Source organism: Herpailurus yagouaroundi, unplaced genomic scaffold, assembly GCF_014898765.1.
Source record: "Herpailurus yagouaroundi ecotype Mexico unplaced genomic scaffold, PumYag 197, whole genome shotgun sequence".
Taxonomy (NCBI): domain Eukaryota; kingdom Metazoa; phylum Chordata; class Mammalia; order Carnivora; family Felidae; genus Herpailurus; species Herpailurus yagouaroundi.
Window position 1 is genome coordinate 10,813,314 of NW_024412428.1, and position 22,834 is coordinate 10,836,147.

General features: G+C 40.6%; 1 protein-coding gene across 8 annotated transcripts in view; it reads left to right on the plus strand.

Annotated features, from left to right (window-relative positions):
- The window catches only part of FRY (FRY microtubule binding protein), a 447,912-nt gene that overhangs the window by 343,689 nt on the left and 81,389 nt on the right, over positions 1–22,834 (plus strand). For all 8 annotated transcript variants that reach the window (XM_040448149.1, XM_040448142.1, XM_040448144.1 and 5 more), the window contains 7 exons: positions 4,278–4,432; positions 11,541–11,640; positions 11,936–12,107; positions 17,530–17,786; positions 18,230–18,376; positions 19,960–20,128; positions 21,378–21,468. In XM_040448149.1, coding sequence (XP_040304083.1) covers positions 4,278–4,432; positions 11,541–11,640; positions 11,936–12,107; positions 17,530–17,786; positions 18,230–18,376; positions 19,960–20,128; positions 21,378–21,468 — 1,091 coding nt within the window. The remainder of the gene's footprint in view (positions 1–4,277; positions 4,433–11,540; positions 11,641–11,935; positions 12,108–17,529; positions 17,787–18,229; positions 18,377–19,959; positions 20,129–21,377; positions 21,469–22,834) is intronic.

A 22,834-nucleotide genomic window follows, 5' to 3' on the forward strand; every position in this document is an offset into this window, starting at 1 on the left:
TAAAAATATAATTAAAAAACACCCTTCCAGGTAACTAGTGAGTCAAAGAACAAATTACAATAGAACCTAAAAAATACCTTTAACTGAAGAATAACAAAAATAATATATACTAAACTTGTGGGCTGTAAATAAAGCTGTGCTTAGAATGAAATGTATAGCCTTAAGTGTATATTTGAGAAAGAAAAAAAAGGCTGATAACCAATGACCTAAGCATCCATCTCAAGACGTTATAAAAAGAATAGCATATTAAACTGAAAACAAGTACAATGAAGGGAATAATAGAGATGAAAGCACAAATTAATGAAAGAGAAAAAATAGAAATGATAATTTAAGCCAAAAGTTGAATTTATTATGACTACTAAAATTAATTCCTGGCAAGTCTGATCAAGAAAGAGAGAAGGCACATGTCTCACTAACATCAGAAATATTAAGGAGACATCCCTACAAATGGTCGATGTTGAAAATAAAGGAGAATATATGAACATTTTGTGCCAATAAACCTGAAAATTTAAATAAAATAGAGAAATTCCCAAAAAAACACAACCCTAGAAGAAAAGAAAAATCTGAATAGTCATTTAAGTAATAAACATGAGCAAGAAATTCTGGTAGCATCTCTCAACAAGCAGACCGAAACACACCTAAGATCTAACTTCCTTTGATTTTGTTCTGGTTTCTTTTTAATATTTTTATTTTTATTTTTTATTTTATTTTATTAATTATTTTTCTTCCTCAAAAATGAAAAGATGAAGAAATGATGGCCAGGGATTTAATCAACACAGATAAAATTAAGATGTCTGAACTAGAATTTAAAACCACAATTATAAGAATACTAGCTGGGGTTGAAAAAAAGCATAGAAGACACCAGAGAATCCCTTTCTGCGGAGATAGAAGAATTAAAATGTAATCAGGCCGAAATTAAAAATGCTACAACCAACATACAATCTCGAATGGATGCCATGATGGTTAGGATGGATGAAGCAGAGCAGTGAATCAATGATATAGAATTTATAGGTAATAAATAAATTTTATCTGTAATTCAAAGTCTTCTCACGAGGAAAACTTTGGATAGCTTTACTGATGAATTTAACATTTAAGGAGCAAATTGCGTTGATTATAAACAAAATCCTTAGAAAACAGCGCAAGAGGAAATATTTTATGAGACCAGCATAACCTTGATACTAAAACCTGCCAGGGATTTAACAGGATAAAAAAAATTAAGAGGCAATTTTATTCAAGAGTATAGATACAAAAATGTAAACAAAATATAAGAAAATCAAATTTAGTGATATATAAAAAGATGATTCATCATGATCAAATTGGCATTTTTTAAGAACTGCAAGATTGGTTCAATATTCAAATATCCGTCAACTCCTTAGTATGTTAATTATATTAATAGAGTCTCAAGAAGGAAATACACAAACATCTCAATAGAAGCAGAAAAAGCATTTAATAAAATTCTACATTTATTTATGAGAGAAACTCCTATCAAAATTAAGAATAAAAAAGAATATTCTTAGTTTGATAAAGGGTGTTTGAGGAAAAAAAACCTATAATAAAAATCATACCGTATAGTGAATATTGAAAGTATTCTCTGAGATTAGAATGCTCACCTTCACCAGTTCTATCAACATTATACTAAAGATCCTAGTCAATGCACTGGGAAAGAAAAAATAAGACATCAGGAATGAAAAGAAGAAATTAGATTATAGATATAAATGTGAAAGCTGAAAGACTGACGTTTCTAGAAAATACAGGAGGATATCTTAATCCCTGGGGCCAGGGCCAGATTTCTTACACAGGATGCCAAAATTACTGATTGTAACAAAAGACCAATTAATAACTTCACCAAAGACATCATTAAGTGTGAACAGGCTAGCCACAGAGTGAAAGATGTTTGCACCATAAAACCAACACTTCTTATCTAGAGTATATTAAGGATCCCTACAGATAATTAGATAAAGACATTCATAGAAAAATAAGCAAGTGACTTAAAAAAAGGAATTTACAGGGGCGCCTGGGTGGCGCAGTCGGTTAAGCATCCGACTTCAGCCAGGTCACGATCTCGCGGTCTGTGAGTTTGAGCCCCGCGTCAGGCTCTGGGCTGATGGCTCAGAGCTTGGAGCCTGTTTCCGATTCTGTGTCTCCCTCTTTCTCTGCCCCTCCCCCGTTCATGCTCTGTCTCTCTCTGTCCCAAAAATAAATAAATGTTGAAAAAAGAAAAATTAAAAAAAAAAAAAAAGAAATTTACAAAAGAGGTTATTTGGCCAATAAACATAAGAATAGTTTCTCAAGCTCATTAGTAATTAGAGAGATGCAAACTAACGACAGGAGATGCTACCTCAAATCCACCAGAATGGTGAAAACTAAAAAGACTGACAATGTTGATGGGGAAATAGAACAACAGGAACTCTCACACAATGCTACAGAGAGTGGAAATCCACATAACCACCTCGGAAACCTGACTGTCATTATATACTAAAGTTGAACATAGTACGCCCTAAAACCCAGCAGTTTTACTCAAATATATATTTTATAAAATAAGTTTCCAGTGCGTGCAACATATGACATGTACAAAATTGTTCAAAGCAGTATTATGAAGGCAAAAGCTGGAAACAACCCAGATGTCTGTCAATATAGAATGAATACATTGTGAAATAAAGATATGTTAGAATGTAACAGTGAAAATGAGTGAATATAGATGCTTCTCAAACATGAGTTGTGTTCAAGAAAACACACAAAATTATAGGCAATATAATTCCATTTGCATACAGTTCAAAACAGCCCAAACGAACCAACAGTTGTAGAAGTCAGAATAGTGGTTACTTTGGAAAAGAAGAGAGAGGCTAGTGATTAGGACAATGCATAAGGCAGGCTTCTGTGGTACAGGAAATCAATCTGGTGTTCTACTTCCTGTGTTCACTTTGGCGTGTTCAGTTACAGTAACTCATCATTTACTTATGAATTAATTGCATACTATGTATCTTATGCTTCAATATAAAGTTTCTAAAGCTCAATTAAAAACTTGCTGATTTTCTTTCAAGTCGAACCAACTTTTTAATGAAATGGTATTTTTAAGTCCTTTTTAATAGTGTCATTAACTTTTATCTGCTGCTAATTACTTAAGCCTGTGGGGAACTAGGTTGATGATGTTCAACCATCCAACTAGAATATTACTCCCATCTTAGCCCATACCCTGTGGTTAGAAAAAAAAAACAAAAAACACCAGAATCTTTTCTTATCCCCCTAGTTGCAACTGGCAAGAGAAGGAAACAGAAGGAAACAGGAAAATGTTACTTTCTTAGGGGACTATGGCCTCCATGCACTAGGCTTCTCATGGACAGATGTGACCATCCAGTATTTGACAGTAGCTTCCAGAACCGTCAATAAAGGATCTCATTAATTCTATCTAGTATGATGATTGTTTCATATGGAAGTCTCTGATTTAGAAGAGTTTATTAATACTACATTTCTTTTTAAAATATTGCCAGCTAAATTTTACATGGTATATTTAGTAATCAAGCCCCATAAACATATTCTGATTTTTTTCCTCAAAAGACTTGCATGCATAAAGGCCATCCTTTTGTATATTTAATTTTCAACCAAATACGTGTACTTTTCAAAAATATTTTAGGGGCGCCTGGGTGGCGCAGTCGGTTAAGCGTCCGACTTCAGCCAGGTCAAGATCTCGCGGTCTGTGAGTTCGAGCCCCGCGTCAGGCTCTGGGCTGATGGCTCAGAGCCTGGAGCCTGTTTCCGATTCTGTGTCTCCCTCTCTCTCTGCCCCTCCCCCATTCATGCTCTGTCTCTCTCTGTCCCAAAAATAAATAAACGTTGAAAAAAAAATTAAAAAAAAATATTTTAAATACAACGAAGAAACATTGCCAACAGTCTTCATTATCTTTTCAGAATTAAAAATCAAGAAGGAGTGGACCCTGTCTGACGGATTTACACAGAGTCAAATTTGGTTTATACATACATTTCAATATTCAGTTGCAACATCGCATCCTCTTAAAGTAAAATATATGGAATAAAAATTAAGATAAAGGGACTCCTGGCTGGTTCAGTCTGTAGAGCGCACAACTCTTGATCTCGGGGTTGTAAGTTTGAGCCCCACGTGTAGAGATTACTTAAAAATAAAGTCTTTAAAAGAAAACTAAGATGAATACACAGTCTCCACTTTCATGTTCCCCACTTTATATTGGGTAGGCATGATTTTGTTTCTTTCTCTGGAATAATCTTTCACTAGACATGAATAATTGCTTTTCTCCATGTATTCAGGTTCATCAGCTTGGCTGTGAAGTTGTCGTCTTGCTATTGGAACTTAATCCTGACCAAATCAATCTTTTTAATTGGGCGATTGACCGATGCTACACAGGTTCCTACCAGCTTGCATCCGGCTGCTTCAAAGCCATCGCAACTGTGTGTGGAAGCAGGTATGTATGTGATCTTGGAAGTGAAAGGTACAGTCAGTGGCAAGTACAATGAAGGTTGTTCTCCATGATGATGAACACGTGAGAGCAGTAAGTTCTAAGGAAATACAAAATGGCCAATATTTCCCCAGTAGATAGTCCGCTCCCTTTAAGTCTGCAGCTACATTGACTTTTCTCATTCTCCAGAAGAGTGATTTGGAGTGGTAGCATCCATCTTTTTAATTGCCTGGAAATTCACAGTGAAGCATGAGAACAAAATTTGAAAATGAAAAACAAGATACATTAAAGGAATTTCTAGAAATGTTTGTGACAGATGTGAACTATAAGCCCTTCAGCCATCCTGAGACCAAACTAAATCCAGGAAGCAACCTTAAAATGTTATCTCTTTCTTGGCCAGAACTTCAGAAAGGAAGAAAAAAGAAAATGTGACACCGTGGGTTCCTTAGATTACACTTGTAAAACCACCCTCCTTAGTTATATAAATTAGTCCCTCAGTGAAGTTGTTCAGCACTGTAATTTACTGAGTGAAATAATTTCACTATTTCATTGAAACGATTTCATAGCTAAGATGAAAGGGTTAATGAAGACCACAAAGTGCATAGCTATTCCCAAGGAAGAGCTTATGTGTTAGAAACTGAGATGGCAGCTCAAGTTTATTTTTGAAAAGACTCGTGTAGACTATCGACTTCCCTTTTTAATTAAATGTTGCATTTTAAATAGCTATCTTGAGCTACCAGATGAAGGGAATAAAAGTGAATTAGTTTTAAATTCTGACCTAGTACAACCTATTCTGTTCTAAATTAATAAGAACAGAATATTAGAGACATCTACTTTCAATAAACCTTAAAATGGACATGCTATTTAAAGAGAGAGGTGTCTCTTTATATTTTTATCTTTCATTTATAAAGATAGTAGATAATATTTCACACCTAAAGCTTTCATTTTCTATAAACTTAGTAGTAGAATGTTTATTATATACTTTAATCTCTATAAAAGTTACAGCAGATGAATTGAATCTAAGCTGCCTGGTTGGATATCATTTTACTTTGCTCTGTTAACATGATGAAATAATACTTACTCCTATAGAATATTACCAAAACACTTAGGTTTTCAGTACTTTTTTTGAAACCAATTCTAATGTTTTAGCTTTTGCTTTGTTTTCTGCAAGTTTGCCTCTAAAAACACTAAATATCATATGTTATGAAATAATATGTTCCTGAAAAGTCATATATAAACTGGGTCATATTTTAACCTTCACAAACAAATTACCTGTACAGTAATTCCTACAAGACGTATTCTAAAGCAAAGAATCTTTCTTGTAAAGAATTACCTCCTCCTTTTCAAATAGAAATGAGCATATGCTGGATTTATTTTGATAGGAATGTGACAGTTTATAAGCAGACTCATTTACTAAGGAACAATATACAATTGACTATAAAATACCTAATAACCTCAAAGATTGAACATTTTTAAAAAATGCTCTTGATTAAAATTTTCTTTGGTTTTAGAAGAGGGAATTAGCCATTTTTGCATAGTTATTATGTCGATCCCTTTATTCATCAGCTGTGGTAATGGAAAAATAGTTCTTCACATTATTTCTTTTCTATCTATAGAGGACTCAGGTGTGTGTGTGTGTGTGCGTGTGTGTGTGTGCACGCGCGCGTGTGTGTGCATGTACGTATGTTGTGAACTGGCTGGAATCTATTCAAAACTGAAACTGTAACTATAATTTTGATATATCTAGTGATATTGAGAGATTTAGAAGTCAGCATGGATCTTGAATAGGACCAGGAGAAGTGAGGATAAAAGTAGAAAGTGATGGTAGACCTGATAATATTAATTCTGGAGAATTTTTTATAAAATATGTTTTATATTTGATTAAAAATGATTAAATGCAGCTCAGTACTATAATTTAGCACCAAAGAAAAGAGAAAATGCTGTCAGGCAGCATTAATTCAAATAACTATTTGACTTCTGTGTGTGTTCTTATTAATTTCCCCACAACTCCAAATTATATCAGTACGGAACAGAGAAAGAAATTGAGAACGAGATTAAATGGCTTTCTAACATTCTAAATCAAAGTAAATAGTATGCTTTAGATTAAAAGTGGAGGTCATTTCCAGTTACTAGCTTAACTCAATGAAATTCTCTTCACTTTTAATTAAATACTGATTGAAGGGTTCTATTGTTTTTACTCTTACCATCCAACATACTCCTAAAATATATTTAGTAAGTGTTTTAGAATCATGTAGAAGGTCAAAATTTTAATTTATAAAAAATTTTGTTGGGTTTATTTTTGGAGGTGGTTTTGGTTTCCAATGCTGTTTGTACGTCTGTTTTGCCTGTAACTTTTCATCAACCTTTCCTAATTTAAATCAGGCTTGGCGAACTTCAATTATTAAAAGTAAATGTCTCACGTGTCTTAAGGGAATATCATCTATTACCAAGGAAGACAAGGGAAGCTTATGGGTCATGAATCCCAGTCACGCTCCCTGGCTGGTGATGCAAAAGCTTGTTTGGTTGTGTCAGCAGCTAGAGTATTTCAAGAGAACAGAGAGTTTAGGAATTTGGACTCAGGAAATGTGCTGTCTTGAGTTTGAATTCTAGCTCTGCCTCCAATCAAGCTGTGTGCTCCTGAGCAAGTTACTACAAATGCTTACTCATTTGTAAAATGGGAACAATAGGACAGTTGGGGTAAAGATTAAATAAAACCAATCTTTTATTTTTTTTTTAACATGGTAGATGCTAGCCTCGGTAATTGTGACCATGAAAGAAATGCATGCGGTGTGCTTACTGCTGTATTTTAAAACAATTAAAAACAACCTAAAGACTGTTAATAGGGGAATGAGTAAATAAATTACAGTGTATCTGATCAACTCCTTACACATAGATCTGTATATCTGAGCATAAGAGATGTTTGTGAAGTTCAAAACCAGTCGCTTGACCTATGGCCTAGCACATAGTAAGCACTCTGTTAACACTCTGATTATTCAATAGCTATTAGAAGCAGAAAGCTATGATATAATCCCCTCCACTAACTCATAAAATGTGTTTCTCTCCAGAATACCTCAAAGTTATCCGGAACTTTGTCATTTAGTCCTATGTAAGCCAGAACTGGTGGCTGGTTCCCAAATTCTTCAAACCCCCCCCTCCTCCAGCTTGGGGGGGGGGACAGTTTTATTTTTTGGTTCACTTTCTGAACAATATCCGCCTTTCATATTTATTTTACAACTTGATTTTTATTCCAAATGACCACAGCTGTCTTTTTCTTTTACCTTTCCACTGCCTTTGTTGAATAATTTAATAGTGAAAGCCTGTTTTAAAGTTTATTTATTTATTTTGAGAGAGAGGGAGTGTGTGTGTGTGTGTGTGTGTGTGTGTGTGTGTGTACGCGCCTGTGTCAGTAGCAGAAGGGCAGAGAGTGAGAATCCCAAGCAGGTTCTGCGCTGTCAGCCCGGAGTCCAACATGGGGCTCAACCTACTGAACCATGACATCATAACCTGAGCCGAGATCAAGAGTCAGACACTTAACCAAAATAGCCCTTAAGACTATTTTAAACATTTAAGTACAGATGTTTTATTTGTCCTCCTTCACTCATTTGAGATCTCTCTAATTTTTTCCATCCCTAGGTTTCTTTCATTTTCTATATGTGTTATTTCTTTCAACGTTGTTTTCCATACGTTCCATAGCTCAGCCCTAAGCAGTTAATTGAATGCCCTGAGTACATGGTCAAGTGCATAGCCCTGCGTAGGAGGGAGGCTTTCCCTTCCCTTTTCCTGCCTTTAAATCCCCAATGATCCAGCAATATTATCCAGTATTATTTTATATAAAGATGCATATATGTTAAATCTTAGTATCAGGGACAGCAATATAGGTAAGACATCTCTGCCACTGTGGGGCTCACAGAGCTTTCTTTCTAGTTTCGTGGCTCCAGATCTTGTAGTTTGTTAGAACTCCAAATGAAATGTGCAATTGGAGGCTGTCTCGGAGGCTGATAGCATTGTGGATAAGTTAATTCTTTGGAGTCAGACTTATCCAGGATGCAGTCTGGGCCCCACCACTTGTACATGAACTTGAGCAAATGCTTAACTTCTCCAAGCCTCACAGGCTTGTTGTGAAGATTAAGTAGCAAATCTAGGTAGAGGCCTTGGCAGAGTAACCAGCACAGAGCAGGCAGGTCATAACATAAATGTTACTCATCGTTCTTCGTTGTCCTCACCACCATCACGTGGGAGGCTTTCCCCAGTTTCTCATCTGACAAACCAACCTCAAGCTTTTTGTGTTTATTTAAAAATAACAGTTCTAGGGACACCTGGGTGGCTCAGTCAGTTAAGTATCTGACTCTGCATTTCGGCTCAGGTCACGATCTCACGGTTCGTGAGGTCGAGCCCCACATTGGGCTCTGCACTGACAGCAAGGAACCTGCTTGGGATTCTCTCCCTCTCTCTCTGTCACTCCCACACTCATTCTCTCTCTCTCTCTTTCTCTCTCAAAATAAAAAGTAAATAAATAAATAAGATTTTTAAAATAAATAAAAATAAAAGTTCTAGAAAAGTAATCACTTTGGAGTGCAAATTAGTAAGGCCATTTGGAGGGCAATATGGCAATATCTGCTATCATTTTAAATGTTCCCTTTGGTCCTGCATTACCTCTTCTAGAAATCTGTTCTAAAGAAATACTTGCACATTTGGAGTCTGTGACACTGTAACAGTGAAAAAATGAAAATGACCTTGAAGTGTCTGTTAATGCGTGTCGAAGGTTGCATTCCTCAGGAAACGGACTCTGAGGTGAAGTTGTGAGTGTAGGACACTTATTAGGGAATGCCCTTGGAATCAACATCTATGGGGAAATGAAGGAAGTAGGCCTGGGCAGAGGAAAAGAGACCTCGGCCAGTCCCACAGGGGCTGCTGCTGGGAATTGGCCCAAACTTGGCCTAGGCAAACCTCTTTGGCTGAAGGCAGTTCAGCCCGATACCTCAACCTCCAGTGCTAGCTGGAAGACTGAATGCCTCAGTCCTGAAAGGGGGATCGAGGTGGCAAACCACAGCATCCACGGCAAGATTGGTTATTGATGGTATGACCATACTACGGAATCCTGGGCAACTGTTAAGTAGACTGAGATAAGCCTCATTCACTGAAAAAGTTAATCTCCAACTAATACGCATAGGTAATATAATCACATTTATGTTTAAAATCCTGTGTAATGGGGAGGGGTGCTTAGAGGCACATATTTATATGTACACTTAGAAAAGGGTGAGTGGCTCTTACAGTGGGGGAGAGAAAGGAAATGGGCATTTCCACATTTTATTCTATGTACTTAGCAACAGCCAGCACCAACTGGCCAGCCCTATGAGTGAACCATCTTCAGAACAGATCTTCTGGCCCTGGGTGTTGCTTGAATCTTAAAAGAAAGTTGTATTGGGATGCCTGGGTGGCTCAGTTGGTTGGGTGTCTGACTTCAGCTGAGGTCACGATCGCGTGATTCGCGGGTTTGATCCCCACTTTGGGCTCTGTGCTAACGGCTCAGAGTCTGGAGCCTGCCTTGGATTCTGTGTCTCTCTCTCTGCTCCTCTCCTGTTCACACTCTCTCTCAAAAATAAATAAACCTTAAAAAATTAAAATTAAATTATATTAAATTAAAGAAAGTTGTATTCATGTGTTAGTAGTGAGATAAAAAATTAAGCTTGAGTAATATCAAAAACAAGAAGTGAAAATATCCTTTTTTCACCCCCAAGCCATCTTCTGCTTTCTGAAGTTTGCCTCAAAATAAATGTCAGTCACTCACTAGCTATGAACTATTCCCTAATTGTTTATCTTATCAAGGGTTTTCTATTCATGATCTCTTTTCCACTATAAGAAAAAACACACAGCAAAAAAAAAAAAAAAGTCATCTTTAAAGAGTATTGTATAGCAAGAAAATGAAATGAATTTCAGCCCCATTTCCCTTTGATTATACTGCTAATTGCCACATAACCTACTCCCTGTGTTTCTGCCTCCACCCCCAGCTCCTATCCCGTGCATACAATCAATTGCCAAATCCTGATGATTTTATCTCCTTTGTAGTTTTTAGATCTTATCCCCTCCTTTCTGTCTCTATCATAACTGCCCTAGTTCAAACCTTCGTCAGTTCCCCTTTGGACCATGGTAACAGCTCCCAATATCGACCCCCCTACAAATTCCTCCTCCACGCAAAACTCAGAGTGGTTCTTCAAAATCAGTGTCATTGCCTCACTCCCCTACTGAACATCCTGTAGGATCTCCATAACTTTTAGGATGAAGTTCATAAGCTTCTGAGCCCACCTACCACCCTAGTCCCATCTTCTTTCACTCAGTCTGCTACACAGAGATTCTTTCCTTTACAGAAGGGATCTTCCCATTTCATTCTCGTAATCTTTCAAAATGCAATGGTCTCTGCCTAGAACACTCCCCCATATGACCCCTTCCATAGCCTGGCTAATGTCTCCTGGTTCTTCAGAGCTCAGTTTACTTGTTTCCTCCTTAGAAAAGCCTTCCCTAACACCAAGTCTGGTGTAGATATCCCTCATCAGGATTGTCTAGCATGCTGTGGCTACTCCCATCATAACTAGATGGTATAGATTATCTCCCCAACTAAACACCAAGTCTCCCTTAAAGGAACAGACCAGCCTTACTAACTTAGTATCGCTAGTACTGTGCAATTGTTCCTGGTATATGTTGGGTGTTTACTACATTTAAATGGATTGAATGAAAATATTAAATCAGTGAGATACTGAGAAATGTAGAGATATCTTCTGTTCTTTCCATTCTTATTTGGTTATCATTAAAATCTATTTACGCGAGATAGATTTTTGTGTGTTCATTTATCTGGGTGCAACAATATTGAATTTTAAACAAAAATAGAGCTATTTCCCTTTTTCTAATAAACAGCAAAAGAATGAGGGGCGGAGGAAATGCCCAAATGGGCATGAAAGTGTCATTAGTAAGTGTGACTGAGGTCAGTTGTCACCTAGAATCATGATTATGTTATCGTGAATCAATGTTATCATGATTGTTAACATGAATCAATGTTATCATGATTGTTAACCAGCCTGTCGTGTAAACTATGCTGATTGGTTTTTGGTTTTTGTTTTAGGAACTATCCCTTCGACATAGTGACATTGTTAAACCTTGTTCTATTCAAGGCCTCTGACACCAACAGAGAGATTTATGAAATCTCCATGCAGCTCATGCAGGCACGTATCACTTACTTACATACAAACTTCCATCCTTGAGCACACAAAAATAGAAAGGGTAGTTGATAACTGGATTGCTGCTTATTCCTGTATGTCACTGGCAGATATGAAAAGTAGAAAACAATTATATAATCTTCCGTGAACACAGGAGCTAACTGATGCTTTACCTTTAATACTATATTAAAACATGCATTCATTTGTTTTGTTACTATGAAACTTGATTAAATATAAATACTCCTGAGACAGCCAGCCAATGTTTTTTCATACCGTGTCTAACTTTCCTACCTCTTTGTAGATCCTTGAAGCAAAGCTCTTTGTATACTCAAAGAAAGTCGCTGAACAGAGACCCGGAAGTATTCTCTATGGAACGCACGGCCCATTGCCACCCCTCTACAGTGTGTCACTAGCCCTCTTGTCATGTGAACTGGCCAGGATGTACCCCGAGCTCACCCTCCCACTCTTCTCAGGTACCATGCAATGACCTGTGTGATCATTTCTGCACAAAGTAATCTTCCCTTTATTTTATTTTTTATACAAGAGAACAAACCTACGCTTTTGCTCACTTACTTTTCAATAAGTTTAAATCCTTGAGGGGAACAGTATCACATGGATTCTGTGTCCAGTGGTCTTAGCAGGAAGGCTGCTTCGGAATTTGGCACGAACCACGCTGCTCTTTCCATAAGCAAGAGTTACCTTTCCCCAGATTATTCCGGGCTTGTTCGGTTTGCCACTAGGAGTCGCTGTGTTGTTCCTTGCTTTGTATGCATACGAGTATCTCTTGCCTAGATAGAATTCAGTTACAACTCAAGCATAAACACCTTAAATTTAAGAAGAGTTGTGTGTTTCCTCTGGTTCCGGCGACCCCTAGTATTACCAGAAAAGATGGCCTTGGGCCACCGCCTTCCAGACACTTTTGTTATTTTAGGAGGCCTGTTCCCAGTGGGCTCTAAGATGGCAGAAAGGGAAGGGCAAGGCCATAATCTTCCATCCCTGTCCCAGCAGGCGTGAGGTCGTCAACAGTGCAATCCACCTGCTACGTAAAACCAAATATGCTTAGCACTCCTCCACTCAAACGTCTCTCCCTAGCTGTCCTAAAAATAGCTGCTGATGATAACAGCTTCCATCTGTTGGGTTGTTAATATATGGCATGCTCTATACTAAGCACTTTATGTACACTTCCTTTATCATTTGATTTCTACAACCCCACGAGTACCGGTTGGAAAGGGGCTCTGGGCTTGGCAGCCGGGGTTCATCCCTGATCCTGCCATTCACTGGTTGTTTGACCTTGGGCAAGTCACAGAACCTCTAAATTCTGTTTCCTTATCTGCAGTAATAACTACCTGAGAGGGTGCAACGATTAAAATAAGCTGATAAAAGCCAGGCAATTAGCCTCATCCTGGTGTGGAATTACCACCACCACCCCTACCACCGTAATCATCCTTCTTATTTTACAGACGAGATGCTGAGGCTTAGAGACGTTAAATAACAGGAACGCCTTCACTTATTAAAAAAAAAAAAACTCCTCTTCCAAACTTCCTTGCTTTCCACCTTTTCATCCAGGAACCTTCTTGATCCTTTAGGATCTTGATCCTAGGAACTTGATCCTTTACATCGCAGGCCATTTTGTAAATCCTTGATTTTGTGCATGCTGTTCCCTTTGCTGGAAATGGCCCTTCTCTCCCTCTCCCTAACTCCAGTCTTCCTTAAGACCTAATTGAAAATCTGCTTCTACCGTGAGAACCTCTCCATCCATCTGCAGCAGAGTTAGTCACATCCTTGCCTCGTGCCTGCAACACTGGAGGGACTCCAGAAAACCCTTCTTGATGAACTAGTTCTCCTCTTGGAAAGCTAAAATTTAATTTTATTCATGTCAACCAAGATTCGAGTGCTAGCTATATGCCAGACACTGTGTTTGGGTCATAGGAACACAGATGTAAATAAAAGAGTCTCTCTTCCATCAATGGGTCATAGTCTAATAATAAAGAAAGATGTGTAATCATATGGTTAGTGGGATACAGGGCAGCAAGCGCAATTAAAAAAAAAAAAAAAAAGCACATTCTGTGTATGAGATGGAAGATAAGGGGATAATCAATTATTGGACCAGGAGTATCAGGCAAGACTTCCCAGAGAAGTTGGTGTCTCAGCTGCAGTTGGAAAGAGGAGTAGAAATTTGCAAAGCAAACAAGTAGTTGACATTACAGTTGGCAAGTAGATGGGTATTACAGACTGAGAAAATAGCACATGCATTGACCTGGAGGTTTAAAATAACATGCTGTATTTGAGAAATTATATGTTGGTCGGTTTGGCTAACATAACAGTCAAGGACAGGGGAAGTTATAGATGGTCATGGACAGACAGAGAGGTAGAAGTCAAATCTTGGAAGGCTTTGTATTGCACCCTAAGGAGTTTGTAGGCCACTTATCTCTAGGTGTTCCTTGAAACCCTCAGAGCCCTGGGAATAGGAAGGGCATCCAAGCAAGCTGCTGGGGTTCTGGAAGCCGCTGATCAGCTTAAAACAAGAAGGGAGGAGGACAAGATCAGAATGCATTTTAGAAAGACCAGCTGCAGTGTGGAGAGTGGATAAAGGAACATCCAGTCTAAAGAAAGAAGATCAGCTGAGGAAAAATGACAGTGGTCCACACAGGAAATTACGGAGGCCTGAACTAAGTCCAGTGAGAGTGGAAAGGGGAGCCCAGAGTCAAGAGCTACCAGGCAGGGTAGACAGAGGGCAATCCCTGGGATGGTATCTGGGAGGTAGGGGGTGAGGACCCTACCTTGAGAGCCAATCCACGGAAAAGGAGAGGTAAGGCAAGGCAGAGATCATGAGCTCAGCCGGGGATGTTGAGTGTAGGTGTCTGTCAGACATTCCTGTGTAGAGACAGACTGGTGTGAAGGGAGGGCCGCTGCTAGTGACTCATAGAGGAATAGAAGGGGTAGACCCAAGAGAGCAGATGTGACCATGAGTGGAGAGAGCACAGAGGGGGAAGAACGCACCCAGACACCCAGCTTCTAAGGTCGGGGCCCAAAAAGAGTGAGGGAACAGACGGGGATAGGGGCCCATTCAGAGAGGAAGGAGAACACCTAGAAAGTGAACTTCATGGAAACCTAGAGAAGAACGGATTTCAGAGGTGAGCAGTCCACAGCCTTGACTGGAGCTCCCAGGAGGTAAGATCTAAACATTACCCTCTGGACTTCACAGTTCACGATTCACAATTATTGGTAACTGTCAATCGTTTCCATGGAGAAGTAGCAGCAGAAGCCAGGTCTCAGTGGCTTGGCTGGGAAAGAAGGAAGGAATGAGAGGACGGAGCAGATGCAGAGCCTGAGGGGGAGCAGGACTGGAGCTTTATTGGCTGAGAGGAAGAAGCTGGTAACAGGGTGGACAAATCAGGGGAGAGGAAGTAAATAGTACTGCAAGTTTAAGAACAAAAGAAGCTCGTACAATGAGTTGCAAGCAGGTTCAATCTAACTTTTCAAGAATTAACCTTTCGGCTATTTTGATTTATGAGGAATAGCTTTTTTTTTTTTAATAACGTGGAAAAATAAGGAGGTTACAGAGATTTCTAGCTCTCACTTTTACTGTTTTTACTACTGAAAACCCTGTGGTGAGATTTTTATTGCCTGTAATTTCAGATGAGTTAATTCCTTGTAAGTAGCCAGGCAAGTTGCTCAGGGCCCTCCCAAAGAAGCTGGAAAATGTACATAGCAGCCCACTAACATCGTCTCACATTTTTTAAGTTTGTTTCTGGAGGGGTGAATGGGAGTTGTTTCCATGTCTGTGGCATTTTTTCATCCTCTTTTCCCTTTAGAAAGATCTCTACAATCCTGGCCCTGATCTAGGTGTGTGGGATACTTTAGACAGACTTCCCCCCCCTACCCACACACCCCCATCTGACCTTATGTCTGACAGACAAGATGCAATAAACATAAATAAGCAAATGATGTGATGTGTTAGAAGCTAATCATGCCTACAAAAAAAGACAATAGGTTTCTTTACCACTGTTAAAAGACGACAAGTATTCTTAATGGCAGTTGTCCCTCCCACTGGAAGGATTTATTCCTCTCCAAAGTCTCAGTCCTTTCTAGTCAAGTTAAAATACAATAAAACCTTGGTTTGCGGGCATAAATCATTCCAGAAACATGCTTATAATCCAAAGCACTTGTATATCAAAGCGAATTAGGAGAACCATTGGCTCAGTTGTGATCATGTGCCATTCGGCATCATGTACGACTCATATTGCAAGACGTCGCTCATTTATTGAGTTAAAATTTATTAGAGATGTTTGCTTGTCTTGCAGAACACTCACAGAGCAAGTTACTCGCAATCCAAGGTCTTACCTGTAGTTTTTTTGCCATGCAAGTGAATCTTTGTAGCCAGAAGTCCTTTTTCTCCGCTGAACCCCTATAGCACTCTTGTTTGTTCCTTTCTGTGTCATTTGTCACTTTCTACCTTGCTCCAGAGCCACCTGTCTCAGAGCCTCCTCTTCAGGGACAGGAACTGAATCTTGAATCCTTGCTGGCTCCGTAGTGCCTAGCACAGTGGCTTGACCTAGGAAAGGCCCAGTATGTTGAATAGATAAATGTTCCAGTTTTCTAAGGATCTGACTATGTGTCAGACAAGTTCATGATATCAGTTGTCATATCTGTAAAGTTTCGAAATTAAGTAAATTTTGAAATTTTAAGCAATGTAAAACATAACTGTTCACCCTGATTATTGTGGCACAGCATTAAATATATTCGTAGTGTTCACAATAGAAAAATTACAATTTTTGGAAAAAGGGCCAAATCAATTAAAGCTACCGTCTCAGGGATCTAGTGGATTATCTTGGTTTAATTCCTGGCATCTGTGTTGTTCTATTGTTTAGCAGCCAAAAACTCTCCAAATGAGATTACGTGCCACACTGGGTAATAACAAGTGCATCAGACCATGCTCGCAAATTTCCCTTAGGATCAAACCGTTTCTTCTCTAGATGTTAGAAATAAAACATGGCAAGCAGCTTGCAGCAGATAGGTAATGCTGTGCTTTTATTTCCGGAGAACGCTTATTCAGGTCGTAAAATTAAATGCTACTGGCAGTGAAACAGTGCAAAATGCTCTCAGAGAAAATAGTGCTGAAATCACTGGACTGGATGCACCATTTTACCATTTTGAATCATTTATTTCATAAAATGAAGCGCGACACTGAGCACACAGCTTCCACACAGTTGGCAGTTTTCAAGTGGATGCCACAAACATGAGTCCACGCACTGGCTTCGTTCTCGCTTTTACAGCTAAGAGTTCATAGAAGACACCTGGTAAAATATTGGTATAGTGGAAAGACAATAATTGTTATAAGAATCGTAGCCACGGTTTATTAAGAGCCTCCTAGATGACCAGCACTGTGTTGAGCATATACTATACCTTATATCTTTTAATATATAAAAGACCATGGGATTGGATCCAAACCATCTATGTGGTCCCATTGTATAGATGAGGAAGCTGAGGAACAGAGAGGTTAAATAACTAACACAGAATTTCATGCAGCTGGTAATGTGGAGCCGCTGGGACCTCATCACGTGTCCTTCTGATTCCGAGCCCCTTGTTTTGCGCGCTCTGATACACGTCGTCCGTAGCAGTGGGTGTGAAGTCATGAGGCCTTCCACCCCAGTCCGCTTTGACCAAGCCCAAGCTTTCCCCCGCTGTGCGCTCCCACGAGCCTCCGCAGAGCACCAGGGGCGAGAGGCTTGAGGGCGAGCCTCAGTTGTGAGATCTTGCGGCCTGGAGGAGCTGCTGTATACGTGAAAATGCTTTGTAAACTGAAGTCACCGTCCGATCTGTCGGTTGGTGTTAAGATCTATATTTATTTTGATGAGATAACATGTGGCCCTTGGTCACTGCCACTCTCTCCAGAGGTAAGCCAGCGATTTCCCACGACACACCCAAACGGGCGTCAGATCATGCTCACCTACCTGCTGCCTTGGCTGCACAACATCGAGCTGGTGGACAGCAGGCTCCTCCTCCCGGGATCAAGCCCCAGCAGCCCAGACGATGACGTCAAGGACCGGGAAGGAGAAGTGCCCACTTCACACGGGCTGAGAGGGAGTGGCTGGGGCTCCCCGGAAGCTACGTCACTGGTCCTGAATAACCTCATGTACATGACGGCCAAGGTAAACTCAGAGGAAACGGGCCTCAGTAACACGGCTCTGTCATCCAGGAAAACCCGCGGGTTAATCAAGCCCTGTGCTCCCAACTCGGGGCAAGTGGCACTTACTGTGAAAAGTCACACAAATAGGGCATGGACGGGGTGAAGGTGCTTCATGTCACCGGACTGTATGCTTAAAAACGTACGTTATGTGCATTTTCCCACAATTTTTAAAAGTAATAATATAGATACAAATGATAATGCTAACATACTAGAAATCATGAGAACAAGTATGTGCATTATAAATGGCTGGAAGATGGCATCTTGCTGAGGAGTGGCCACGTCTCCCCCTCCTTAGGATTTCGAGATGGCCATGACCCTTATAACAACTTTTCCTCAAACATTCTGCCTCCTGACATTTTTTTTCCCCCATGTCTCCTGGGCCGGCTTTTATCTTGTTTGTTCTAGTATGGAGACGAAGTTCCTGGACCAGAAATGGAAAATGCTTGGAATGCTTTAGCCAACAACGAGAAATGGACCAACAACCTGAGGATCACCCTGCAGTTCCTGATCAGCCTGTGTGGCGTGAGCAGTGACACGCTTCTCTTGCCCTACGTAAGCGTCCCTCACCCTTGGAGTCATTGCTCCTGTCCATTGTATTTGCACCTGCCAGTGGGACTGTGCTCTTTGCACCGAGTAAAATGGGAAGGTCAACTTCTGTCAGTCATGCTAATCTCCTAGGAGCTCATCTAGGTATTACATAAAAGTTTCCTTCTGTCCCCCGAGAAGCAGGCGACAGTCAGTGTCTCAGTGACCCCTCTGTCATCCTCTTTCTAAGCCTTTGGACGCAGAAATGTATGAATTAAGCGGTGGATATTTTCCTAACAGTTACTGAAAGCTACCTTCCATAAAAATTAGACCCACCACATAAGAGAAACTCAGTAAAACATCATGTTATTACTCATAAAGATGTTTTGTGTGTACATCTTGAGGCTCTTAAATCTTGAGTTTCCAGGTGTTTCTCTTCAAATGTAGGTGGGAGGAGAGAAACAGGCAGAGAGAAATCTTCCGGAGATATGTCATATTTAGTGTTTGTATTTGAAGATGATATGGTCAATAAAAGGACAGCATTTTTAAAAATTTTTTTAATGTTTTGTTTATTTTTAAGACTGAGAGAGACAGAGTACAAGCAGAGGAGGGGCAGAGAGAGAGGGAGACAGAATCCAAAGCAGGCTCCAGGCTCTGAGCTGTCAGCGCAGAGCCCGACACGGGGCTCGAACTTACGAACCGTGAGATCATGACCTGAGCCGAAGTTGGACGCTTAACCAACTGAGCCACCCAGGCGCCCCAAAACAACAGCATTTTTAAAACCGTAACTCAACTGGCATTTGTGTGCCGGTTGTTTTTCTGAGAGATTTTCTGGCTGCCCGTTGTTTCGAAGCCACACCAACATCCGGCCTCAGGTTTGACAATGAGGGCTACAATCAGACAGAGCTTTAATCCAGAGTTAGTTTTTAAATTTAAAACCATACCAACAACCAAAACTCATTAGTTTCTAGGGAAGAAGAGAATAGCAAGGGACTGGACTCCTTGTCTAAACAAAAATCACTAACCGTTTTTCCCCATGGTTTGTATAAATAAAATGCTTTCTAGATAAGGCTTTAGATGCAAGGTTTCAGTTTAGGGAGAATTCATGTGCCCCAAAAGTAGCTTGTGTAAACTCGGCCATCAGGGAAGGGAAAGTCTTTGACATGCACTCCTGTCAGACATGCATGTAAAGGGAGGCGAATTTTTTTTTTTCTTTTTTTTTTTAATTTTTTTTTTCAACGTTTATTTATTTTTGGGACAGAGAGAGACAGAGCATGAACAGGGGAGGGGCAGAGAGAGAGGGAGACACAGAATCGGAAACAGGCTCCAGGCTCCGAGCCATCAGCCCAGAGCCCGACGCGGGGCTCGAACTCACGGACCGCGAGATCGTGACCTGGCTGAAGTCGGACGCTTAACCGACTGCGCCACCCAGGTGCCCCGGGAGGCGAATTTTAATGCAGACACTCCGATTCATGCTGGGCGACCATGAAGTTGAGCTCTCAGCATGGTAGCTCTGGGGATGATGCATTCATGGAAGGGAACAGCTTACAGTCTAGCATTCTTGCGGGCGAAGCCCTGGAAAACATCCCGTGTCCCATGTTTCTTCTCAGATCAAAAAGGTGGCAATATACTTGTGCCGTAACAACACCATTCAAACCATGGAAGAGCTTCTCTTTGAGCTGCAACAGACGGAGCCCGTGAATCCCATCGTCCAGCACTGTGACAACCCGCCGTTCTACCGCTTTGCGGCCAGCAGCAAGGCCTCTGCGGCAGCCTCCGGTAGGGGAAGGGCAGCTGGGTGGACATCCTGTCTTGGATCCCTGGATGTTCCTTTACCCGGAACACTGAATGGAAAGGAGAGAGAGAGAGTGTGTGTGTGTGTGTGTGTGTGTGTGTGTATTGCTTTTTCTTATTCCTGTTTAAACTTTCGTTTAAGAGATGGCTTAAGAAGAGCTGAGACTCCTGGGGCGCCTGGGTGGCTCAGTCGGTTAAGTATCTGACTTCAGCTCAGATCGTGATCTCGTGGTTCCTGAGTTCAAACCCCACGTTGGGCTCTGTGCTGACAGCTCAGAGCCTGGAGCCTGCTTCAGATTCTGGGTCTCCCTCTCTCTCTGCCCTCTCATGCTCTGTCTCCCTCTGTCTCTCAAAAATAAATAAATGTTAAAAGAAAAAGTTGTTTTTTTTTTTTTTTTTTAAAGAATAGCTGAGACTCCTAAGAGCATCGTGAGTTTAATGAAATCCATTTGTAAGGATGACCATCAGTCAGGGACTTGGTAAGCCACAGAGCTTTGCACTTCAGACTGATTCCAGGCAGGGCACAGCAGTCCCTTGGGAATCTCATTTCTGGACCTTCCTTCTTATGTCCGTGGAATTTTCTTGGCCAATAACCTCCCAGGATTAGCTCAAATGCTCCCTCAGCAGTATTGTCACTTCTAATAAATTGGCTTCTCAGCCTCATTTTATGAAACAGATAACACCCTCCTCGAGTTCCTTGAAGCCGGCTTCCCTTTGATTTTCCTAATATCATAACTGCCTTCAAATTTCTCTAGTCCCTTGGTCTCTTTTGCCCTCTGTTTGCCCTGCACCTGCTGCCAGAATGTGTTCTCACCGAGAAGCAGTAGCCCAGGGATCAGAAACTCTAGGTACTTGGACTCGCTTCACCAACGTTAGTTTAATAACTCCCGGCCCCAGAAATGTGAAAGCAGCCAGCAGCAGGGCCAGCTGCTATAAATAAGCTCATTACCTAAGTGGTCAGGAAGAAAGGGTTTCAAGAATGTTGTAGCCTCACTTTATCAGAGAGCTAAGGAATTTGGTTTGACCGTAACAGATGTCTGGGATTCTCCCATTTCAGTGGTGTGGGCTTGGAAGGTTGTTTAGAATGTCTGAGATTGTACAGAAGATGTAAGGAATCTTTCAAACATGAGATTTTATAGGAAATCCTGCACTGTAATTACTTGAGACCTGGGCTCAACCCTCCCCCCCTACATTTCTTTTCCCCTAAGTGTCTTTCTTCTAATCCTTCCTGCAGGAACCACCTCCAGCAGCAACACAGTGGTGGCCGGCCAGGACAGTTTCCCAGATGCCGAGGAGAGCAAGATATTGAAAGAATCTGATGAGAGGTTGGTACACAAATTTGGCTTAAGGTAGTATAACTTTCAGCAACAGTCTATACAAAAGCACCTGTAAGAGTTTGTTGTGTTGCATAAATCACACACACACAAATTCTTCTTTGCCTTTAGAAACACAAACTGACTCCAATTCTGCTCTGATATCTCTAAAGATAATGCTTTCTCCCTGAGAAAAGCCAGAGAAGACAAAGATTAAGAGGGATGTCATTCTGGTGGCTGAATCCCACTTACCACAGGGGTTACTGCAAACCACTGGTTGTTCGGCTAGTGGGCACAGACCATCTGGAATTAGAGGGAATTTCCACGTGAAATTTTCAAATCTGATTGGGGAATGATTGCTTAGAGATTGAGCAGTTGTCTTGAGGCAAGTCTTATAAAGCATCATCATTTTTATTTCACCTTTACATTGTCCCATTTGGCTAGCCAACAACAGCGCCTTTTCCTGCTAGAAGAAGCCTCTATTCCCTTTACATTAACTCTTTAATGATATTTCTCTTGCCCCTTTACCGTGCCTAGAAGCTACTCATAAATTCATAAAATCTGCATCACTATTTCCTGTGGTTAATTGTGAGGAGCAGAGAAACAAAAAGAAATAAAAAGGACTCGAATTGAAAAATAAAAATTAGGATGATTCTCATGGTGTTGAAAACTCCTCAGCCTGGGCATTTTCTAGTGAAAACTACCAGGGAGCCCTTTCACTTAAGAAATTAGTAACAAGGAAGAGAGGCTCACAAATTCAGGTTGGAGATAATTTAATAGATCAGATAATGAAAATAATCCACTTAGCCCATGATGCTTTCAGATGCTTCATGATGGTCCTCAGGATTTCATCCTGTGCACAAGAATACAGCGGGGGTGGGCGCCTGGGTGGTTCAGTCAGTTGAGCAACTGGCTTCCTCTCAGGTCATGATCTCACGGTCTGTGAGTTCGAGCCCCGGGTCGGGCTCTGTGCTGACAGCTAGGAGCCTGGAGCCTGCTTCAGATTTGTGTCTCCCTCTGCCCCCCCCCCCCACCCCTGCTCGCACCCTGTCTCTGTTTCTCAAAAAATAAATAAACGTTAAAAAACAATTTTAAAAAAAGAATACAGCAGGGGCTGCAGGTGGAAGACGATGACCTAAGACTGACTGCGTCTGGAGTTCTGAAGGCTCATTTCCATTTCAGGCCTCCTCCGATTCCTCAGTATGTTCATGACTGGGTTGCTGCACTGCCTTCAGATGCTTATCCATATGAACTTTCCTTCAGGCTAAACGCCCAAACCCAGTGGCTCATGATCATAGACCTCATCCTTTAAAGATCTCTAATATAAGCCTTTCTTTCTTTCTTTCTTTCTTTCTTTCTTTCTTTCTTTCTTTCTTTC